Raw genomic sequence first — 22217 nt, 5'->3', positions numbered from 1 at the left:
AGGAGGCGTGACAGCCACCTGGGGAAGAGATGTACTTGCAGGTAGAATCTAGCCCTTGCTGCGCGAATGGCTGTGGGGGGATGAGAAAGACCGTGGAGGACTTGATGTTTCTCTTCCCGGAGGAGGGGGTGACCTGCCTGGTCCGTGTCAGGTGCCTGGGGAGAATCGGCTGTTCTGAACGAGTGCGCACGGGAGCGCACGCAGGGGGCAGCCGGGCAGAGGACCGGTGGCGGGCACATTTCTGGAGGACAGAAACAGGAGAACCCGGAGACATTCGCTGGGCCTAAAGGAAGACAGTGGGAAGGCAGAGGGGTGAGGGTGTGGTGAAGGCAAAGGAAGAGGACCGGATTGGAAACCTGAACGGAGCAGGGCGGGCGGAGAGCCTGTGAGAGCGAAGAGGTGGTCACTGCGGAGTACCAAAGCAGGGGAGTGGCCCGGCTCAGACCAAGAGGGTCACGGGGCCCAAAGGACTGATTTGGGTTGACACCAGAAGCTGCGTGGTCCGCACCAGCAAAATACAGGCATTCTCTAAGTCAGCGACTCTCAACTTTATTCACTTCAAACCCAGCGTCACGTTTTACAGGGTGGCCCAGAGGTGACACCAACCTACACATAGAACCACAAAGAATGCTTCTCTAACCGGTTTTTACTTTTGCAATACGCCACGTACATATAATAGGTGTTCCGTTTGGTTCTTTTTCATTTTGAAATACTGCACTCCACCAACATAGTGGTGAAGTCTAAAGTAGTCCACTCCACTAAATTAGTTTCATGTAGAATTTGAACCATGGTTTGAAAATGCCAGGGAGGAAATTCGGCAGCAAATGCAAATAAATGGAAATCGGGCCAATAACACCCCCCCCCCAAAGCTTCAGGTTAGAACTGGGCTAGTTTTTAATAGTTTCTTGACAGGTTGACAGTGGGCGCAAGTGTTTAAACTGGGATGATTATTAAGGTAAGGCATTTTCCTGAGGACAGAACTACCTCGAGGGTCTAGAGAGAAAGGAGGAAGGCCCCCAGTCTCCATTTCCCAGAAGAGAAGCAGGAACTGCCAGCTGGAGAGTCGTGGCCGCCGGTGCCACCGGCAGGCACAGGGCGAGCTCCCCGACAGGCAGGAAGGTCACAGGGCCCCTCGGGGAAACAAGAATGACTGCTTTTTCTGAACAGGGTGTCATCCAATAACACATCCAATGAGAGTATCTCTTTCATCTTGGACTTCCCTGAAGAGATGAGTAAACACAGTATTTGGCCACCTGGCCTTCGGGCAAATTTGGGGGTGAACCTTTAGTGGGGTCTGTGGCAGTGGCTGAACCACGGGGTGGGTATTTTGGCTCAGTCTAGAGGACCACGCCCTTCCTGGATGTGGCAGTTTGGTACAAGGGCAGAAGCCCAGTTTTCCTGCGCAAGCAGAGGGATTTTTTTCAGGTCTGCTACCCCCTCCCTCCCCCCAAAGTGGCTGAAACATGATGCATTTGCTACATTTTCTGCTGCTTTTCAGTTAAAGGCAAGGTATTTCAGCTACTTTGGATGGCGCAGCGATAGGAAAGACAATGAATTCTCAAGTGCCATGTGCTAAGAGCGATGTAAGATTAGATTTCAGAGGCTCGCACCAGAAAATTAATGAAATATAAAAACCGGGTGAAGTTGGGCCTCTTAAACCCAGGAGGGTGGCCCTCTAGTGGCAGCCAAGGTCCTGTCTCCAGGGCCAGTGTGTCCTTTCCCACACTGAGCCCTTCGGGTGGTGCACTTAGGAGGAAAAAGAGAGCCTGGGGGACGTTCTGCCAGGAGGTGCTGCGTATCCTACACGTGCCTTTGGGGGGCCGTCTCCCACCCATTTGAGAATTAGAGTCCTATTACTTCTGTCTTGCCTGAGGACACCTGCAGATTGGATGGCACCCCTGGGCCCCAGTAAGAGCCTGGCCGCTCCTGAGGCAGCCTGGGGGGAGGGGCCCAGGACGGAGGGCCCAGCTCACGCCCTGGGTTTGGATGGGATGGCCAGAGCCCCACTAGGTAACCGTGTATTAGCTAAGAGTTCAACGCACCTCCCTCCCACCACTAGGCAGGGAAGCCTGAGCTTTGCCCCCCACCGCATCCCCGGGGCCACGTGGCCTGCCTCATCTCCATGAATACGTGGGGCGCTGGGCCGGCTCAGTCCGTGGAGCGTGCGACTCTTGACCTTGGGTTCGTGTAGAGATTACTTAAAAATAAATAAATAAAACTTTTAAGAAAACAACATGGGAATGAATCGATTCAGTTCCAGGTTTGGGGTTTTCCCCTGTGAATCGCGGGGCCACGGAGGAGTGGGCCACCGGGCTTCCTGCAGGTTCCCTGCTCCCGCCAGCCGGGGGGGGGGGGGGGATTCAGACAACAAGGTGAGTTGCTCTGAGTCTAACCGTGGTCTACTCAGACGACTGCGCGAGGCGCTCACACGTCCGAGCAGCCCCGCCTTTGTACGTAAAGCTTCTACCCACAGGTGCAGCCATCCTCTTCGGGACGTCTGCTTCCCCTCTGCAGACACCACAGGAGTCACCTTCCCGTTCCCGGTGTTGACCGGAGAAAGCTCAAAGTACAGCCCCCACTCCCCGGCTCTCCCCACTCAGCCCCGGTCTCGTGCAGGAAACACCAGGTGGGAGCCCAAAAAGCAGGTGCACGTAGTGCTGTGTGCTGTGAGGCCACCGAACCGAGACTGAGAAATTTCCTCAAGAAGTGAGGTCTCTATACACACCAGTGGCTCGCAGGCTAGCTGGCCGTCAGAAAATACTAGAACGGCTTTAGGCAGGGACTACGCTGCCCAGTGGCCCTTAGCTCCGTTTATTCCTGCCCTCCGGCCAAGGGCTCCAGCTTTAGCACAGCCGAGGGGTCCGCTCCTCAGACAGGTGGCTCCTTACCTCTCTCACCTCCCCCTCCGTCCTGGCCGCCACCTCCCTAGAACGGCCCGCGCCCAGGGCGTCTGCATGCAGGTGCAGACTGCTGATCCTGCCCCCGACCGGGGCGGCGGGGCCTGGGGTCTGCATCTAAACCAGTATTTCTTCATACTCAATTCTGAAAATCACTTGGGGAAGGGTGTCCAGGTGGCTCAGTCGGTTGAGCATCTGACTCTTGGCTTCGGCTCAGCCCGTGACCTCACAGTTCGTGGGTTCGAGCCCCACATCAGGCCCCACAGCTGGCAGCTCGGAACCTGCCTGGGATTCTCTCTCTGCCCCTCCTATGCTCGTGCTTACTCTTTCTCAAAATAAATAAGTGAGCTTCTAAATAAAATCGCTCGTGGAAACGGTTTGACTAACATCAATCTGGCATACTGATTAATGATTAAAATAGTTACACCTGCTTAAAAATCAAGATAACCTTAAAATCGAACTCTGCTTTAATACATTTTCATTTATTTTCCAATTTAATTTAAACCTAGAATATTTACCTTTTCATGCAAACTTAATTTTAAAAATAGTCACTTGCCATTTTTACACGCAAAAGACACAAAACAAAATTCTTCACCTCCGGCCCAGCGTGTGGGGCAGCGGTAAGCTCGGGGCCGACTGCACAACATCCCCTCTAGGCCCGGGACCTCTACTTGGGGTTGTTGTAAACAACAACCACGAAACAACTGCTCCCAAGATTTATTTCTAAGGGTTGAAAACCACCTTAGGACAGTTCTTTTAACGAAATGTAAAACGCGAAGGGTTTTATTCTCCTCAGAACTTGAGAAGTGGCGAATCGACATTTTCCTTGTCAGCCTCGGGACTCAGCTGGATCAGAGGAGAAGTCAAGTCTATCAGCTGCAAGACAGAGGCGACGGGGTGAATGACGCGGCCGCGTGGCCCCTCCACCGCGGCTCCGACACACTGAAAGTGCAGCTAGCACGTCTAAGAAGCCGGAAGGAGAAGATGCCACACGGAAGAACTCTGAGTTCTTGACACACATGTGCTCCCTCCTCACAAATCGGGCCCTGGGGGACCCTGGAGCGACAGTGATGGGACCCCTGCCCTCAGAGAGCTCCTGGGCCCCCAGGCAGGATCCCGCAGCAGGACTTGGTGAATTCTAAGCTCATGCCACCGCTGGAGGGTACCCCGACACGTGTCACTTTTAGAGACCTCAGGGGCTGCTCTCGAGGGTCACCGCGATGTGCCCTGGGAGGAGGAACAAACCCAGAACTGAGACCACCCGAGGCCAAAGCCCACACGGAACCACCTGCTACTTCTCACCTGTGCCACCTCGTGGAGAGGCTTGGACGCGGTGGTTCTGTTCATGTCCGGAGTGTTGATCAGCAGGTCAATCAGAGGTCTGCCTTCAGAGCCCGGAGCCACGCTTGCTTCTGGAGTACCGCCCAGGTCCACAAGAGGGGGGCTGACGAGGGCTGGGCCCTCAGCTTTCGGAGTGATGGCAAGTTGCTCCAGTCTAAGATCCACGAGAATCGCCTAGACGAGAACACGAGATCTAAAGGCAATTCTGGCACCTTTTGGTCAACCATGTTGAGAAAACAGGAAACCCAAGGAAGGATGGCCTTTGGCGGGGACAGCTGGCTGTGGTGTGCTGCACGTACTGATGGGTGGAGTTCTCTCCTCCTCGGCCACCCCCACACGGCCCCCCAACTCCGTCTGCCGCCCTCTGGCCGATGGCCCACCCTAGGGCTCCCACCGGCCTCTCCCACTGTCACTCTGCTTCCTACTGCCCGTCCTCTGGGCAAACACAGGAGGAGGGGAGAGGCTGGAGGTCCTGACTCCCACTCTCTGGCCCTGGGGGCCCGGGGACAACAGATGAAGTCCCAGAGAGGCAACTCGGCGGACCACCGTGCTGAGTGACCCCGCGGCTTGGGGGCAGAGTCCAGGGTCCCGGAGAACACGGTACCTCACGAGGGCGTGTGTCTTCGGGTGGCCGGGCCGCAGCTGGCACTCCTTCCGCAGTGATGCTTTTTGGAACAGCCAAGTCGCTCTTTTCAGGAGAAAAGTTAAGTGCCTGTGGCACAGCCGACGGGGGGGAACAGGACCCGTCAGACGACGAGTCCTCGCGCCTGGAGGCAGCCTCGCTCCTGCTCGCCCTGGTCGGCGCGGCTCTGCGGGGAGAGAAAGGGCGGACCCCGTGAGGGACCGTAAGTGCTGGCTCGTCGGGCTAGGATTCTGTTCCGGGCGGAGATGCGTCACACGGGGCAGGGCGTGCTGGCTTTGGTTCCGGCTCCATCCGCGACAGCTCGAGTCCCTTTCTGACCTTCGGCTTCCTCGTGAAGAAAAATAAAAGGCCCGAATGGTCTCGGAGGTCCTTTGGCTCTAAAAGCTTACCAGCCTGCTACCCACACGGGCCTGTTTTACGCCCTTCCCTTCAGTCCGCGAAGTGGACAGAGACACGCTTGCTCCGCGTTCAGGTAGAGAGGAGAGAAACGCTCCGATGGAAATGAAGCAGGAAAACGGAATAGAGTGACCGGGTAGGGAGGCGGGACTTTCCAGAAAGGTCCCCGAGGTTGGCCCCTGAACGTGGACTTGAACCGTGGAGGGGCAGCGCATCCCAGACGGAGAGGACGGCCAGGACAGGACCGTGTGCCACGCGGTGGGGGAGGGGCGGCGGGGCTGGAGCAAAGCGACGGGGACGGGGGCAGGGGAGGCGGCAGAAGCAGGTGGAACGGACGCGGTAGCAAATGCAGAGTCTGTTTCTCAGGAAGCCTGAGTGTGGTCACCCCTGGCCAAGACTACGGGACTGTCCTGCGGGCCCGGTTGCAAAGACCACACCAGACCCCAGACCCCGGGTGTGGGTGCACCTTGCTGAGTCTTCTGCCCAAACGCCCTCCCCCCCCCCCCCCCCCCCCCCCCCCCCCCCCCGGTGAGAGGCCACGGCCCACGGCGACGGGGTGATTGGCAGGTGCCGTCCCTGCTTGCCCAGCCCTTCGGCCCAGTCGGGACAGTGCGCTGGGTGGGAACGACGATGGCCGAGCAAGCAGGTGCCCTCCCGCGCTTCAGGGAGCCACCGACAGGCTTCCGTGGCCGTCGCCTCTGCCTCTTACCTCGCTGCAGAGTTTTTCCGGAGTTCAGAGGAAAGCCGCGGAGCAGACACGCACAGGGGAGAAGCCAGAGCTCTGGGCACGGTTTTAGGGGTCACCCGTGGAAGGCTGGAGAGCCGACGGCTGGCGGGCGTGGGCAAGGCTGACCCACGCCTCGTACTCACAGGGGTCGTCATACCGCTTAAATGTCCTGGTGAGGCCGGCCCGGATGAGTGTCCAGCGGGAGTGCTGTGGACAACTACCCTGGAAAGACAAAATGAGAGTCTTCAGCAGGCGTGAACAAAAAGAAGATTCTATTCATCCGATATGCTAATGCGGTATAAAGTCCTGTGACTTCAACAGACGAGACTCAGGCCCGCGAAGCCCGCTGGAGGTCTGCTCTGGGGAGGCAGGGCCGCCGCCAGCACCCTGGGAAACCCTGCTGTCTCCGGGCGGAGCATGTGAACGCACCTCGTGGGAGGTCCGCAAAATATCACTTCTGACGGCGTAGGTATTTCCACGAGGAAATCCAGAGCCACGGCGGGGACTGCCCGGGCTCACACGCACACAGGGAGCCGTCACTGCGAGTTCGTTCATTCCAGCGCTCGGGTCACCTGAACCCCACGTGAGCGCACAGGACTGAATGCGGGCACCCGCGGCTCATTTCTCACACGTCCCGCTTTCCAATCTGGCGACACGTGTGGCTGTAACTGCCGGTGAATCCTCCTGCTGATTTGTTCTGCGGTTACTGATAAAGACGGTCTGTGTGGAGTCAACCACTATTTTAAATAGGTCGAGGGTCGCCGGGGGCTCCGTCGGTTGAGCGTCCGACTTCGGCTCAGGTCATGGTCTCACGGTTCGCGGGTTCGAGCCCCGGGTTGGGCTCTGTGCTGACAGCTCAGAGCCCGGAGCCTGCTTCGGATTCTGTGTCTCCCTCTCTCTCTGCCCCTCCCCTGCTTGCACTCTGTCTCTCTCTCTCCCTCTCTCAAAAATAAACATTAAAAAAAATAAAATCAAAGGAAGTGGACAACTCCTCACCTTCCCACTGATGTGCAGGAATACGGCCTCTGTGCCCGACAGGACTTTGGCATTGCACTGTCTGCAGGCTCACCTGAGCAAGAGAGGAAGTGTGTCCCGTCAGTCAAACGTGGATCAAGTGACAAACCCACCGCAGGGCCCTGTCCCTACTGTCCCCGTGTCTGCTCTACCAGGACAGCTGGTGTCGCGACCACAAGGGTGCTCGCGGCCACGGAGGGAGCCCGCTGCCACGGTCGCAGGGCCGCGTGTTCTAACGGCGTGGGGCTCCCCGTGGCCTCTCCGGCACTGAGTTTATGAGAACAGTTTGGCCCAGGGTGAATCATGAACGGTGTTCATGGACAGCCCTGTCCCTGACACCGTGAAGAAAAGAGAAACCGATTTCAGAGGCGCGTGAGGCATCATCAGGGGCACGGGCAGCAGAGGGTAGCAGCCGAGGGGCACTGGGACCGGTCCAAGTCGGCGAGACCGGCAGATGACCGTGTGGTTGGAGGAAAGGCAGCCAGAGGCACGCCGTGGCTTCGGGCACCCGGGAAGAAAGGCAGCCGACGCCGCCAAGCACACTCGGTGCGCCCCGTGCCGTGGACGCTCCGAAGAACCGCTTTCAGCCAACACGCTGAGCTCCCTGCCATGGAAACCTCAATCTTATCTCCAGGGGTGACCGCTCCCACGGGGCCCGAACCCACACCTTCAACCACCTGCTCGGCACGGCCCTCAGCACAGCCCCGAACTGTGGCACCTCGCGCTCAACAGGTGCAAACCGGGCGAGTGGGCTCTACCCGGGGCTGCCGTTCCTCCAGCCCTCCCCTGGGCCCCTGGGCGTGGGAGGCAACACCCGGGCGCCCCGCGGAGGCCTCCGGGTCACTCCCGAGTCCCCTCCCACGCCGCCACGAGCTCCCCTCCCCCCATGGTCTCCTGTCCACCTCACGGCCGGGCTGCCACGGAGCCCTCCCAGCTTCCATTCTTGCCCACGAGGGCCTGTTCATCACTCAGGGGAGGGATCTGCTGGAGGCCAGGACTCCCCGCCTAAAACCCTCTTCCTTAGCACCTGCACTGGCCCCCGGCTGCCTCAGTCCCCACCTCTCATGACCCTTCCCCTCGTCACTGACTTGGCAGTGTTTGATCAGTATCCGCCCTCTTCTTCTCAGGAAGGAACCTGAGCGGGGCGAGAAGACAGCACGTCTTAGCACCCCTGGCAGGGAAGCACGGTCACATGACGGAGGCCTGAGCGAGGGGACAGAGAGGGGCACACACAACTTCCGTAAGCGCTCTCGCAAGGTAGGGGTGTGGTCCCCTTCGCCCGGCCCACCCTCGCAGCTGACGGGGCGGAAGGTGGGGCTGCAGCAGCCGCCTTAGAGGATGAAGAAGAGACACCGGTCACGGCAAAACGAGAGAGGCGGCCTGGGTCCTCAAAAGGCTTCGGGGCATTAAAGGCCACCTGTACCGGCCGGCAGTGCTGGAGACTTCAAGAGACAAGCACCTCTACTTGAGTGAAGCTACAGGGACCCTCTCCCTTAAGGCAGCTCTGCACGACCTCCCACGTTACGCGGATTTCTTAGATTCATCTGCCTCAACCGAGCACCTGCCACCTGCCACCCTCCAGATACCACACCGGTGCCACTCACAGCCAGTCAGGGAGGCAGCCCGGGTCCTTGCACACGGAGGAAACACACGCGTGCAGAGGGAGACTCCGAAAGGCCAAGGTGAGGACAGCCACTGGGAACAACGGCCACCGTTCGCACAGGGCTGAAAACTGCCCGCGTCCCACCCGCCACAGCAGGGACCTCGGGAACACGCAGCACGTCTGGCAGGGACCGGGCAAGCACAAGTCAGCAGCAAGGCCGCCTGTTCCCGAGGGTATAGGCCACTCGAGACCTGCCCCATCGAAGCTTTAAAACAATCCTCAAAAGGCTCAAGTCGACCTGCGATTGAAATGCCTGCCAAAGCAAGGTTCTACTCCTTAAAGCAAGGCAACAAAATGCAGATCTTCCAAGATTTTAAACCTATACTGTAAACAATGGTTACACATGAAGAGGCAGGAAAATGTGGTCATAATCAGCAAAAAAGTCAGTCACTAGAAACAGACCCCCAAATGACCAGGAAGGTGGCATTAGAAGAAACAATGTAAATCAACTGTCATAAATATGTTCAAGAATTTAAATAAACACCATAAGGACAAAGATGGGGAAATTACAATGTCAAAAAAGAAAAATGAACTGAATGGGCGTAACCACGGATTAGACGCGCCGCAGAGAAAGACAGGTAAGCGTGAAGACAGGACGTTACAGATGTCAAAACTGAAACACAAGAAAAGGGGGAAACCCCGGGCCTCCATGACCTACAAGCCACATTGAGAGGTCTAGACACGTGTGATTAGGGTCCCTGTAACTAGGGGCAGCAAGCAAACAGAATCTGAAGAAATAAGAGCCAAGTGTTTTTTCCAGAATGAATTGGAAACATCAACCCACAGATCAAAGCAGCTCAGGAACCCCCAAGAAGGATAAACTCCAAAAAAGCCACTTCAAAATTCGTAATAATCAAAATGCTGAAATTAACAGTAGACAGGAGCTCCTAAGAGCAGCCTGGGAGCAGTGATGTGACAGAGGGAAGAATGCGGGATGGGGACTCCACTGAGTGCTCGTCCAAAATGATGCAAGCTAGAAGTTGCTAGGACAACATATTCAAGGTGCTTTAATAGGGGCGCCTGGGTGGCTCAGTCGGTTAAGCGTCTGACTTCGGTGCAGGTCATGATCTCACAGTTCATGGGTTCGAGCCCCGCGTCGGGCTCTGTGCTGACCGCTCAAGGCCAGGAACCTGCTTTGGACCCCGTGTCTCCCTCTCTCTCTGCCCCTCCCCTGCTTGTGGGCATTCTCTCTCTCAAAAAAATGGATGTTAAAAAAAAAAAAAAAAACTAAGAAAAACATGCAGAAATTGCTCCATTCCTCACCAGTAGAAAACTTGGGGATCTTAAAGTGACTTGTTGGGGTGGGCATCGCCTTTGTCCTGCAGGGTAGCCGGGAATCACGCCCTCTCGCACTCCCGGCCGTATTCAACGGAGACGGCGGCGACCAGCTGGAATGAGAGCTCAGCCCCGGGCCTCCCCGTTCCAGAGTCCGGGCTTGGGTGACAGCCGCGGGGGTGAGCGCCTTGGCCGGCTCCCTTGTCACCTCCGCAGCCGAGGTCCATTTACTCCTTCTGCAGGACGCACCCCCAGGGCCTCCCTGCAGGGACTGCCGGGACACAGCAGGTCCCACTCTGCCTGACTGGCTGGTGCATGACCCAGGCGGGGAACTGTTCGCAGGAAAACGTGCAGGTTCACTTGATTTAGCTGGAAGAGGAGACACGACGTCTGGTTATGGCCGAGGCCTGGGTCACTTTTAAATTATGAAGTTACTTGACAAACACATACGAGGTACGCTGTCTTCACCCGTATCTACCTGAAAATGTTTTCAAGTGAAGGAAATGTATTTCTATCGTCACGATCTCCATGTAAGAGAAACACAGGACCTGTGAGCAATATTCCATACACCCGTCAGGTAACATCCTCAAACAGGACAAGCTGGGTCGCTCATGGCTCAGCGGAGTGCGTTGTAAGGTACTAACTCTAGACGCAATTACCAGGACGCACGTAAGCGTACGTAAATTCGAACTCTCCCCCTCCACCGACTGTGTCAACAGCAGACATCTACGCTGGCTGAGCAGACACGAGCGGGCGGTCCAGCCGCGCCTCTGGGCAGGGAGGGAGGGAAGGGCGAGAGGAGGCGCATTCGTCACTGGTGGGCTCCTTCGAGTCCCAGGGAGGCTGGGTCATGGCCATCACGAGCGCCATTTAAAACGGAAGGACGGCGAATGAGGTCCTCAGGTGCCAATATGCCCCGTGCAGAAGGCAGGCTGGCGAGATCCCAAAGAAGGCCCCGAAGAGAACGGCTGATGCCATAGCGCTTTTTGTTCAGTGCGTAACGGCTTTATGGTGCTCCCGCCCCCCCCCCCCCCCCCCCCCCCCCGGTCCTGTCTGACCCAGCCTCCCAGTGTGTACCACGCACAAAGACCCACACTCAGGCCCGTTTCATGTCCGTCTCAACCTTTGGCGGGTAGGAACGCAGGCCCCCCGAGGGAAAACAGTGCCGACGCCCCGCACCGCCACGGCCACTCAGGCCTCACAACCTCCGACGAGACAGAACTTCCTTTCCCCGAACGCGGGCCACGCGCTCCTTCTGATGCCCGGAAGAGCGCGTCCGGGGAGGCTCTGTCCTGCGGTGTGTCCGGTTCCGGGAACAACTGGAGTTCTCTTGGCCGCCACCTGGCAGCGGGGGCTCCAGATCACGTCGGCCTAACTCCGGAGCTCACGCTTTGCGGTTTGACAAAACGCGCACAGGTCTGCACCGCAAATACGCGTGGAAGAGGGCGGAGTCCTGAAGGGAATCCAAGGCTTCCCCCCACAGGTCACGAGGGCTTCTCCCCTTTACCACCAGATGGCGCCCTTGGCTTGCGAAGGTTACCACCGTGCAGAGGCGGGTTTGGGTCGGGGTTTAAAGAGGCACAGGCACTTACAAGGGCCACGTGCCCTATGTTATCTGCAACAGTCCTATTTTTAAAACCTGTGTGATTACATGTCAGTGGGCTGGTCTCAGCGTCCTCGTGTGTCGCGGGCACGTGGAGCGTCCACCAGCTTTGGGACGGCTGGAACCACCCTGCCCTAAAACCCCTGGCCTGAGCGTGCCCCTTCTCAGAGAAGAAACCCTGGAGGGCAGGGGGCCCAGACCGCAGCAAACCCTCCAGAACCTTCTGCTGAGTCTACGTGGTTCTGTGAAAACAGTCTCAGTGGGTCGGATAGCATTCAAGGCCTTGCCTCTCGAGACGCGGGCGGGTCTGGGCAGGAGACACTGGCTGGCTTACCTCCGCAGGTGGCCGGAGAAGCACACACACTGGAAATCCCACCAGAAACAGACCCCGAGGAAGACGACTTCCTTGAAAGACCGCCAGCACACCCACTTGGTTTTAACAGGGTCCTCTTCGGCCCCAACTGAAACAAAACATTAAAAAACAGAGTCATCGAAGATTTTGTTATCTACCCATTACTGTTTTATGCAAAAATTGGGTTTAAAAATATTTTTTTTAATGTTTATTTTTGAGAGAGAGAGAGAGAGAGAGAAAGTGAGCAGGGGAGGAGCAGAGTGAGAGGGAGACAGAAGATCTGAAGCGGGCTCCTCGCTGACAGCAGGGCTCCGACTCCTGAACCATGAGATCATGACCTGAGCCACCCAGGCGCCCCCCCTAAAATAATTTTTAATAATTGAGTAATCATCATCTTAAGTGTAAAGAAAAGGCCAAGCAGTACTTCTCAAGCGCGGTCTTCAAAGCCCTGCATGAGTGAGAAACGTGGGGGACTCCTCTGACCCTGCCCCCGGAGTCTGTAGCTGGGGCCCAGCTTCTGGCGAGTACATCAGCGGTTCTCACATGCAGCACCGTTTAACTACAAAGCTGCGGGCGCTCGTCTCCAGGCCTGTGAGCTGCGGTTTCCAAGCACGGACGTCCCATGTCGTCTGAGGGCAGCCGGAGCCGCGCAGACACACACAGGCTCGGAGAGGCGGACTTTTCTCAGTCCACGGAGCCCCCCGCGCACGCCAGGCCGTGTTCTCTGCATTACAGCAAGCTGCCTCTCACGGGTCCCAGTTTCAACCTTCCTAAACTTGACTTCAGTCAAAGACACACAATGATACCCAAAGCCGCCCCTTTATTCTCCTTGCTCACAGGCCACACCCACCCACAGCCCCGGCAGACCCACCTTGCTCAGGACAGGGAGCGATCGCTTGCCTTGGACCAAGTGGCTGCCCCCGGCCGGCAAGCTGGCGCCCTCCCGGGCAGCACTGGATTTGTCAGGGGGCACGGCCCCGCGGGATTCCTTCTCATTTAGGTTTCTCACGCCGGAAGGGCTAGCTGGTGTCCTTTTCATAGGCTGAAAAATTGCAATTTGAATTGAGAGCACTGTCTGGCCTTGAACAACGCGCAGATGCACCAAGGCGTCAATTTCGAGCACCAGCAGCACCGTCTATCTTCCCAGTGCTGTACGTGCTCAGTTCACCCGCTGGATGGAAGGGATGGAAGCGGACACGGCAACTGGCTTCCTCTGCCAAATTACCACGGGCAGAAATGACGATGGCGTTTGCTTCCTCATTAAAAACAGCAAAATAATACTAAGATCGTTGCAGGAGAGAGATCCCCTAAAGCTTTTCCTCGATCAGGATTCTTATTTAAAGATGATGAGGAAAGTGACTCTAGTGACAAAAACTCTTAAATGCTGTATGGAAAGGAATCACTCATTAAAAGGTCATTTCCTCTCCCCGAGAGGCAGCTCAGTGGCAACGAATCTTCTCGGAAGAGTACTGAGAGCCATTTTTCTTTGGAGAGCAGAGTCAAACAAAGAATACATTTCTGACATATTTAGACGCAAGGGCATTCCTGGCACTGACCCCTGCGGATAAAAATAACCCCTCGTAACAAGGAGCGCTAATGAGAAGCGGCAGCAGCTCATAAGGTCAGAGCAACGAAACAATCACTTTCTTTTTCCTTCACAGCATTTTAAAACGTGAGATCTACCTCATGGACGTAAGTTCGCCATCTGAAAGTGTGCGTTGTCAGTGGTTTCTGCACGTTCACAGTGCTGTAAGGCCAGCGTCAGTATAATCTTAGACCATACTTGTTGTCCCTGAAGGAAACTGCTAGCCATTAGCAGGTGCCCCCGCCCCCCTACTCCCTCAACCTCCCCGCCTGCACACTGGCTAACCTACCCCCCTCAATACAATTCGCCCATCGTGGTCCCTCATGCCAACAGGGTCGTACAGCAGGTGACCTTTGGCGTCCGGCTGCTTTCACTAGGCAGGTCTTCAAGGGTCATCCATGTTCTACTATGTACTAATATGGCATTTCTTTATTGCCTGAGTCCAGCCCACGTGTTACACACAGAAATCCGTGCGCGGGTCCACATATTACATAGAAGACCCGTGTCCCTCTTGTTCTGGAGACCTCACTTTGGAAATGGACATCCAAACGGGCTCCGGCAGGAGGAGTTCGTGTGATTAAAGGAACGACGGCCCAGCTCCTTAGGGGAAGCGATGGCCAGCACGCCTCCTCCGTCCAGGCTCCAGTGCGGCACAAGCGCCTTTAGCTCGGATCAGTTCTGGGTCCTGAGCGCAGGGAGTCGCGCGGTTCGGGAGATGTGCTTGAAGAGGGAAGGCGCTCCCTGGCCCTCACTAGCTGTTTTGCACGGACCCAGACTTGCTCATGACCCCACACAGCATCTCCGTAACCAGCTCAGAGAGCTGAGGCCCGGGGCCCCGGTTAGGAGCAGAGCTGAGAAGCAGTGCTCGGCGGGCTCCAACCTGCTGCCTCTCCTCGAAGCATAACTTCCTCCCCTGAGTGAGGCCGGGTCGGCGAGGCCCGGAAGCAGCCGTGGTGTGACCCTCCCTTTCTCCTGCCCTAGCGCTCCGCCCTACAAACCGCAGGGGCTAACCGCACCCCAAAGACCCGCCCGGCCACTGCCACTGCCCAGGACGGCTCATCCATTTAATTCCTGGGAGGAGAGCAGTCTCCACAAAATCCGGTTCAGGGAGGGGAACTGTTGGAAGCTGCTTGTTAATGCAGAAGAAACCCCTAATGAGCAGGATATCCGAAGTTGCAGCATCTAGGAAGGGATGTTTTTAAGTCATCCCAGGAGGAAGGCAGCCGCGCCTGCGTCCACATGCACCCCAAACCCAGCTCCCCGTGCCGCTCCTGCCCCCTGTGGACTTGCGGTTCCTATGCTTCCCAGCCCTCAGCCCGGCTACGTTTCCAAGCTTCTCCCCACAACGGTTTCCGTTAGGGCCATAAACCGCGAGGGCTAAAACGCAAGGGAGCACCTAGTCCCGCACACGCATGTCCTGGCACGTGAACGTGTCTACCTGCTCCGCGGCCGCATGAATGGTTTTCCCTCTCACAGACGAAGCTCGGGGCCGTACCAACTGGCTGATGACCTTTTTCTGAGGCCCTGCCTGGTCTGGAGGGGGAGCAGCACCGGGTTCCACCGGCAAGGAAGAGCGAGGCGAGTGCAGCGGTCCCTGCGTCTGGGCTTGGCCGGCCCGGGCAGAAGCTGCCCCCAAGGGGGTCTGGCTCAGCGGTGCCCTCAAGGGGCTGTCCGACAGGTAATATGTCTCCCTCTTCAGTGACCTGGGGCTCTTCCTCATTTCCATTTCTTTCTCAAACAGGTTTATTTTTAATTTCGACTCCTGGATAAATCTCTCCACGCTCTGGCTCCAAAGGTCTTCGGGCCTGGCCGCTTGGGCTGCCTTGTTTTTGCTTTTGCTTTCGATCTGGAAGGCCAGCAAGTGAGCCTCCGTGTACACTTCCACAAACTTCTCCCCAGTGAGAGGGCTCCAGGTGAAGTGACCTTCCGAGCCTGGCAGAAGCGGTTCTTCGGGAACGTGGTGATTTAACTCTAAGCTGGCAGCGACACATCTTTCTTTATGCCCCACGGGTCCAAAGAAGACTTCATCATCTTCATTTGCACTGTTTTAAAATAAAAGGATCATTAAGGACACTGGCAGTTAAATGAAAGACCTTACCGAATGCGGTTAAGCCCAAGGCAAGGGAAGAAAACTCATCCGTTTACCTTGAAGAAGACAGTGAAAGATCGAAGTCAAACTTTTCATCGGCCAGGAGAAGAATGTCTGTGGGGGGAAAGTCCCGTGTTATCTGAGGGCTGGGGTTGATAGAGAGAAAACATTACCAGTCTCTACAGCTATAAAAACAATGACAACGTTTCACTCCCCAAAGTGTACCTTATCATGATTTTAACAGTCACCTCATCACAGAGGGCTCAAGGTTATCTTGTTTTTTTTGTTTTCTTTTTAAAATAGCATCAGCCGTTGTGTGTTTGCTGAGCTGCCCCAAAAGTCTAAGTCCTTATCTTTAAGGTATAATCTAAAATGCATTCACCAAGTCATTGAACTAGTTTTTTCTAGACTAGGTAAGTCATTTTCAGGTTAGAGCATTTTCAAAAGACCACCTGCTTCAGGTTCCCTAGAATTAAATTCCTGGCTTACAAGCCATAGAATGCCTACTGCTCTTTCAAAATCAAATTCACTATCATTCGCATGTGCAGTCACCACTCCATTCGTATTTGCTGACTCCCTTCGCTTCTAGAGCCCAACTCGCCCCAGAAGAAACTGCACTCTGTATCCCCCGTAGTACCTCCATAGGCCCGGTCTAATAAGCCTGCTCCCTCCACCAAACCTCCAGCTCCCAAGCAACTTCTCCCCCCCTCAGCTCCCCCCACCCCTGCATCACCTTGACCTGACCTCTGTCACCACACTAGCCCTGCTGCAGATGTCCCTTCACTCTTCCGGGGCCCCAACGAGACCGTAAGCTCCCCCAAGACAGCAAATGGCCACCACTCTCCCAAACTCCCTCATGTCCAGCAAGGGGCCTCGACACTTGGCAAAGAATTATCGAAACGTGCTGAACGGGTATTTCCACCACGTAAAGTTGATACAGCGCTTTCACAAATCACATCTTCTTTGACCCTCGTAAATGATGCAGCACGCTTATTAAAACCATAAAGATGTAACATATACTAATACCCTCATTAGACCCTCGCTAGTCACACCAATTTTTCTTAATTACCCAATCAAGGGAAGGGTAGAAAGCACAAAAACGCACAAAAGAAGTAAAAGGGAACGAGCAGAGAGAGGAACCGAAAAGACTCACAAGCTAGTCTGCTCAATTCCAGGCACATAAGCCTAAGAGCCTGGCTGAAATGGATAATTTTCTAGAAAACGGGGTTTATTTTTTGTATTTAAATTGCTTACATTGATTTATTTCTAAAACGGACTCCAGAAGAAAAGGAAAAGATCTTAACGGTTCAATGACCACGAAATAACTGCACAGACTTATTCAAGGGCTCTTCTCCCCAAAAGAGCCCAAGTCCACGATGGTTTCACAGGAAATTCTGTCATGTCTTTCAAGAATGGATCATTCCAGAACTATTTATATTGCTCCACAGGATAGAAAAAAGGACCTTGCAACTCACTACGAAGCAAGCAAGACCATACCAAAAACCTCTAAAGTTAGCTCAGAAGGAAAGCTACGGACCAGGTTCCTAACATAAAAATCCTAAATAGGAATATTAGGTAACAGAATCCACCAACACATTAAAAGAAGAAGAATAGGGGTGCCTGGGTGGCTCCGTCGGTTAAGCGGCCGACTTCGGCTCAGGTCGTGATCTCGCGGTCCATGAGTTCAAGCCCCACGTCGGGCTCTGTGCTGACAGCTCGGAGCCTGGATCCTGCTTTGGATTCTGTGTCTCCCTCTCTCTCTGCCCCTCCCCTGCTCGTGCTCAGTCTCATTCTCTCTCTCTCAAAAATAAATAAAAACATTAAAAAACTTTTTTTTTTAAATAAAAGAAGAATAGATCGTGACTAAGTGAAGTTCGTTTCAGGACTTCAGGATGGCTTAACTTTACACAACCCAGTAACATAATTGTTCTCTTACTGGATCTGAAAGGAAAGCCTTAGGTCACAGCCATCTATGCTGACAAGACACGTGAAAAACTGCAACGAACTTTGTTGACTTTAAAAGCCCTTCCTAAAAAGTAATGGGTACCCGACAGATACATGTTGCCATACAAGGAAGCATCCACCTAGAGCCCAAAGCCAAACTGGGGTTTAATGGGATCCCGTCAGAAGCGCCCCTTCTGAAGTCAGGAGCGTACATGTGTGATCAGTCAGGACAGGTTAACCCGCGCCGATATGACAACCCCCAAGTCTCTCACTCAGCCTCTAATTCTGCTGGGCTTGGGCCCTGCTCTCCGCCCTCCTCTCTGCACAACCCAGGAGCCTGGGGAGCCTGGTGTTGGTGCGGAAGAAAAGGGAAAGAGCAAATCCCATATCAGTTCTCGACGGCCCAGAAGTAACACATACACAAACCACACTCCCATTTCACTGGCCGCCTTTCCCGTCCCCTGAGCTGAATCCTGCCTCAAGCAGGTGGGCAGGTACATTTCTATCATGTACCCAGGAGGAAGGGAAAAAAAAAAAAAATAGAAAGGGGGAAAAAAGAAAAAAGTGGAAATACTAATAAACAGCACCAGAAACCACCATCTCTATGTAAATCAACCCGCAAGTCAGCATGAGGGATAATGGAAGTCCAAAGAGGAAACTCCGTGAAAGCTGGGCACTTGGAGATGATGTCTGCTGTCACAATTCCTGACACAGATCTGGATACACTAACTGGCACAGACAAGGGAAAGAACCTGGAGGCAAAAATACCATGGTGCACAGGTGCTAAGATTATAGACACCAAAAATCGCATGAATACTGTCATGAGTAGTGAAAGGATGCAACCAGGTGGCTGAGGACAAAATCATCACACAGCCACCTACGGTGTTCACACCTACCAAGAACGGTTAGAAGACACGATGGAAGACAAGTCCTCATCACAAAGACCTACGTTAGCAGCAAACCCCACAAAATGCAGATACACAAACCTAGCAGGAAACACGTAAGATTCACATCAAGAAAACTCAGTATATGATAAAAGTAGCCTGCGAAATAAAACGGGAAGACAGAGTATTCGATAAACGGTATTTTCCCTTAGAGGAAAATACATATAAAAGGAATAAGAAGAACCCACGGGGAAATTATGTTATAACCTGGAGTGAGGAGGTCTAACTATGACACCAAAGTGGAAGCTATAAAAGACTGACAGTACAATGTATAAATAACAATTTTAAAACTCTGCACGGCAGAGATCACCATGAGCAAAGACAAAGAAACAATAAGCAGGGAAAAAGTATTTGCAGCTCACATCACAAAGGGCTCATCTAGGAGCAGTGCCTACAGACTGCTAAGAAAACAAACAGTAACAGAAGAACTGACGAAGGATAAGAGCAGAGAAAATAACTGATGAAATGACACAAAACAAAAATAACCCTGAGATTCCACTTCTCCCCTATCAGATTGTCAAAGATCAAAAAGTCTGGTGCCATGCGGGCAAGGCTGCGGGGGAGAGACCAATTCCCAGACTGCTGGGGAAGGTGTCACTTGGCACGGCCCTCCTGAGTCACCCGGCAGCACCTACAAAGCGCAGGTGTCCCCCGGCCCAGCAAGCAGACTTGTGGGAGTACATGTCACGGGCAGTCACGGCGCAATTTGCCGCAGCAGCCTTTGAAAAAGCAAGACACCGGACACAAACTGATCACCCACAGCAGATGGGAGAAATTATAGCACCCAACCTACCCCCCCCCCCCAAAGATGGCCACCAGAGACACAAAAGAGAACAGGAGCCCTGTGTTGACTTACAAAAAGCATCAAGATAAATGAGGTGCCCAAACCAGGACGCAGCACAGGGCCCCATCTGCTAGAAAAAGAGGACACTCGGGGGAGCCTGGGTGGCTCAGTCAGTTGAGTGTCAGACCTCGGCTCGGGTCATGATCTCACGGCTCATGGGTTCGAGCCCTGCGTCGGGCTCTGGGCTGACAGCCTGCTTCAAATTGTGTCTCCCTCTCTCTCTGCCCCTCCTCCATTCGTGTTCTGTTTCTCTCTCTCTCCCAAAAGTAAATAAATATTAAAAAAAAAATTTTTAAGAAGAAAAGGAGGGCAGTCAGCCAACAACATATACACATACTGGTTTCCTCTTGCACAGATTAGCTCCGGAAGATCAAGCAGACCAAAGACATCGATGGCCTTTGGAGGGGCGGCTGGGTGGCTGAGGGGGAGGCTGCAGGAGGTGGCAACGGGCAGGGTCAGATCCTGGAGGGTTTGCAAGCCCAGGCAAGGAGCTCCTGTTTTATCCAAAGCGCGACAGGAAGCTACTGGAGGTTTTAAGCGGAAGAGTTACGATCTACCTTGTGTTTTCAAAAGGTTACCCTGGCTGCTGTGTAGAGTGGATGAGAGAAGCAGGCCGTGTCTCCTGAAATCACGCATTGGCCAAAGTGCAAAATGTCCGAGTGGGTGGAAGTGAGTTAATGTGGCTGAGAGGCACACGGTGGCGGCCTCCGGGTGGGGTTGGAAAGAGGGAGGTGGATCCAAAATCTGTTCGGAAGGTGGAAGTCGCAGTAAATGATGATTGAATGAGCACGGCCCCTTCACAACTTAGCTAAGTATATGGAGGAGCCGTTCCCTTCCATGAGAGGACAGAGAGCAGCCCAAGAGCGGGGAGATGGGGGCACACTGAGTATGAAGTGCAGGACAGGGGAAGATGCCAAACAGGTGGGTGGATATATAGCCCAGAGCTCGGAGGAGAGGCTGCGCTCAAGACAAAATGCGGCACCACTAGAAAGGAGATGGCTTTTCTAAGTTTACTTATTATTTATTTTGAGAGAGACAGAGACAGCCCAAGCAGGGGAGGGGCAGACAGAGCCCAACACGGGGCTTCAACCCACGAGACGGTGAGATCAGGACCTGAACCGAAATCAAGAGTTGGACACTTAACAGACTGAGCCAGCCACACGCCCTGCAGATGGGGTTTAAAGCCATGGGAATGTCCGAGAGCCCTGGGGTATGGATACAAAGAGACCCCAGAGACCTCGTCCTGGGTAAGATTAGCTTCAAAAGACAGTGGAGGAAGAGGAGGCTGCAGAGTGATGGATAAACCAACCAGAGAGGTGGAAGGAAAACCAAGGCTGCCTTGGAAGCCAGGTGAGAGGGAAGTTTCCAGAAGGAGAGGTCAGATGTCATTGAGAGGTTGATTAAACAAGAACAGAAAAGTGATAACAGGTTTGGCAACATGTATGTTGTGACTGATGAAAGCAGCTTGAACAGAGTGGTGAGGACCGAGGGGTTGGTCGAGGAACCCGGGAAAATCGCAGAACAAATAGAGAAAGCTCTGGAAGGCGGGCTCCCAGAGTGGAGGATATGGAGACAGAACAGAACGTATTTGCGTGTCAATGACAAGCAGGAGCGAATGAATGGACAGGCACAAGGTGAGGCCACGGAGGGAGGGTGACACGAGGGGTGTCCTCAGAGGCGGCAATGAGGATTCTACATGCACAAGGAAGGGACTGGTATCTGAAAGGGAGGAGAAGGGGGTGCAGCGGCAGATCCCCTTCTAGACAATGAAGAAGTGAGGAGATGGGCAAAGTCTCTAGCACGGTTTCAGGAAAGCGGAAGTTATCCGGGTACCCCGTCTGCCTGCCGCACAGGGGTGCGTGAGGAACAAAGGATAGGGGATGTCGACAGGCTTTAAGAGAGAAGGCGGGTGCGGCCCTTCCCTCATTCTGCGAGGCTGGATTCTCGCCGGGATGCTCAAACCAGACAGGGACAGAGCGAGAGGAAAAGCCGCCAGGATTCTGAACACACCTTGGCAAACAGAAACCGGCGACAGACGCGGAAAGAACGCATCGAACTCCCTCCCACAAGTGTGTGAGTTCCTGCGAAGTGCCAGGCAGTGTTCTCCGCACTGGGTGTACACAGCGAGTAAAACTGGAAAGGATCCTGCTACCACGATGGGAATCTAAAGCCGTGTTGGGGAGGGGGGGGGGCGGGGTGCGGTGCGGGATGCAGAAAACGGAATGAAGGAAGCCGGAAGGATGCAAACCCCCTGAACACAGGGATCGTGAGCCGCACGGGCACAGAGCACAGGGTGAGCACTGAATAAACCAAGGACTACGTCCTCACAGAAGCATGAACGCCACCTGCATCCTCACTGAGCTCCCTGCACGGCGGCGCTGCGGCCACAAGGACATACCATCCTTCTTGGGAACCTCCATCCCTGCCTCTCGAGACTGGCTGGCTGAAGGCGCGTCGGTCGCCAAGCGTGTCCTCCTTTCACGGCGAGGGCTGTCAGGAAGTCACTGCGGGAAGGGCGGGGCCGGCAGGTGAGCCGGTGTCAAGGCCCAGGACGCCCCCACCCCCACCCCCGACCCCTCCGCCCCCTTCCAGCGGCCGAGCGCCCCCAGGCCGGGAGCTCCGGGGGCCCGATCGGGCCGGCACACCGCGGCCGGGGGCCGGACCGGTGGGGGAGGGGGGGAGACCCCGGCAGCCCCGACCGAACGCGCGAAGGGACCCCGCAGCCCGAGCCACCCCGCCCCTCACCCGAGCGGCGGCGACGCCTGGCGACCGCACCTCCGCCCGGAATTTAAACGCGGCGCGGCGAGCGCAGCGCGGGCTGCCGATTGGCCGGTTTGAACGGGCTGCGCAGCGTCGCCGCGCCCGGTGCATCCTGGGGGCCGCGGCCGGGGCTGGGGCGG

General features: G+C 55.1%; 1 protein-coding gene across 3 annotated transcripts; it reads right to left on the bottom strand.

The window, feature by feature from the left end:
• Positions 1-3358: 3358 nt before the first annotated feature.
• On the bottom strand, positions 3359-22217 carry GTSE1 (G2 and S-phase expressed 1). 3 transcript variants are annotated; one of them, XM_006934172.4, is made up of 12 exons: positions 22063-22217; positions 21716-21821; positions 15642-15699; positions 14935-15538; positions 12783-12953; positions 11894-12020; positions 9945-10325; positions 7001-7073; positions 5987-6226; positions 4843-5047; positions 4200-4412; positions 3359-3773 (listed from the first exon to the last, which is right to left on the bottom strand). In XM_006934172.4, exons 2-12 carry the CDS (start codon positions 21735-21737, stop codon positions 3690-3692), a joined length of 2178 nt encoding a protein of 725 aa, XP_006934234.2. In that variant the 5' UTR covers positions 21738-21821; positions 22063-22217; the 3' UTR covers positions 3359-3689. The 3 variants fall into 3 exon arrangements, with proteins under 3 accessions (XP_006934234.2, XP_044918458.1, XP_044918459.1); XM_045062523.1 differs by lacking the exon at positions 12783-12953; XM_045062524.1 differs by lacking the exon at positions 9945-10325 and having other exon boundaries at positions 22063-22216.

The sequence above is a fragment of the Felis catus genome, chromosome B4 (genome assembly GCF_018350175.1).
Source record: "Felis catus isolate Fca126 chromosome B4, F.catus_Fca126_mat1.0, whole genome shotgun sequence".
In the NCBI taxonomy this organism is placed as follows: domain Eukaryota; kingdom Metazoa; phylum Chordata; class Mammalia; order Carnivora; family Felidae; genus Felis; species Felis catus.
This window is presented reverse-complemented; position numbering and strand designations above follow the sequence as displayed.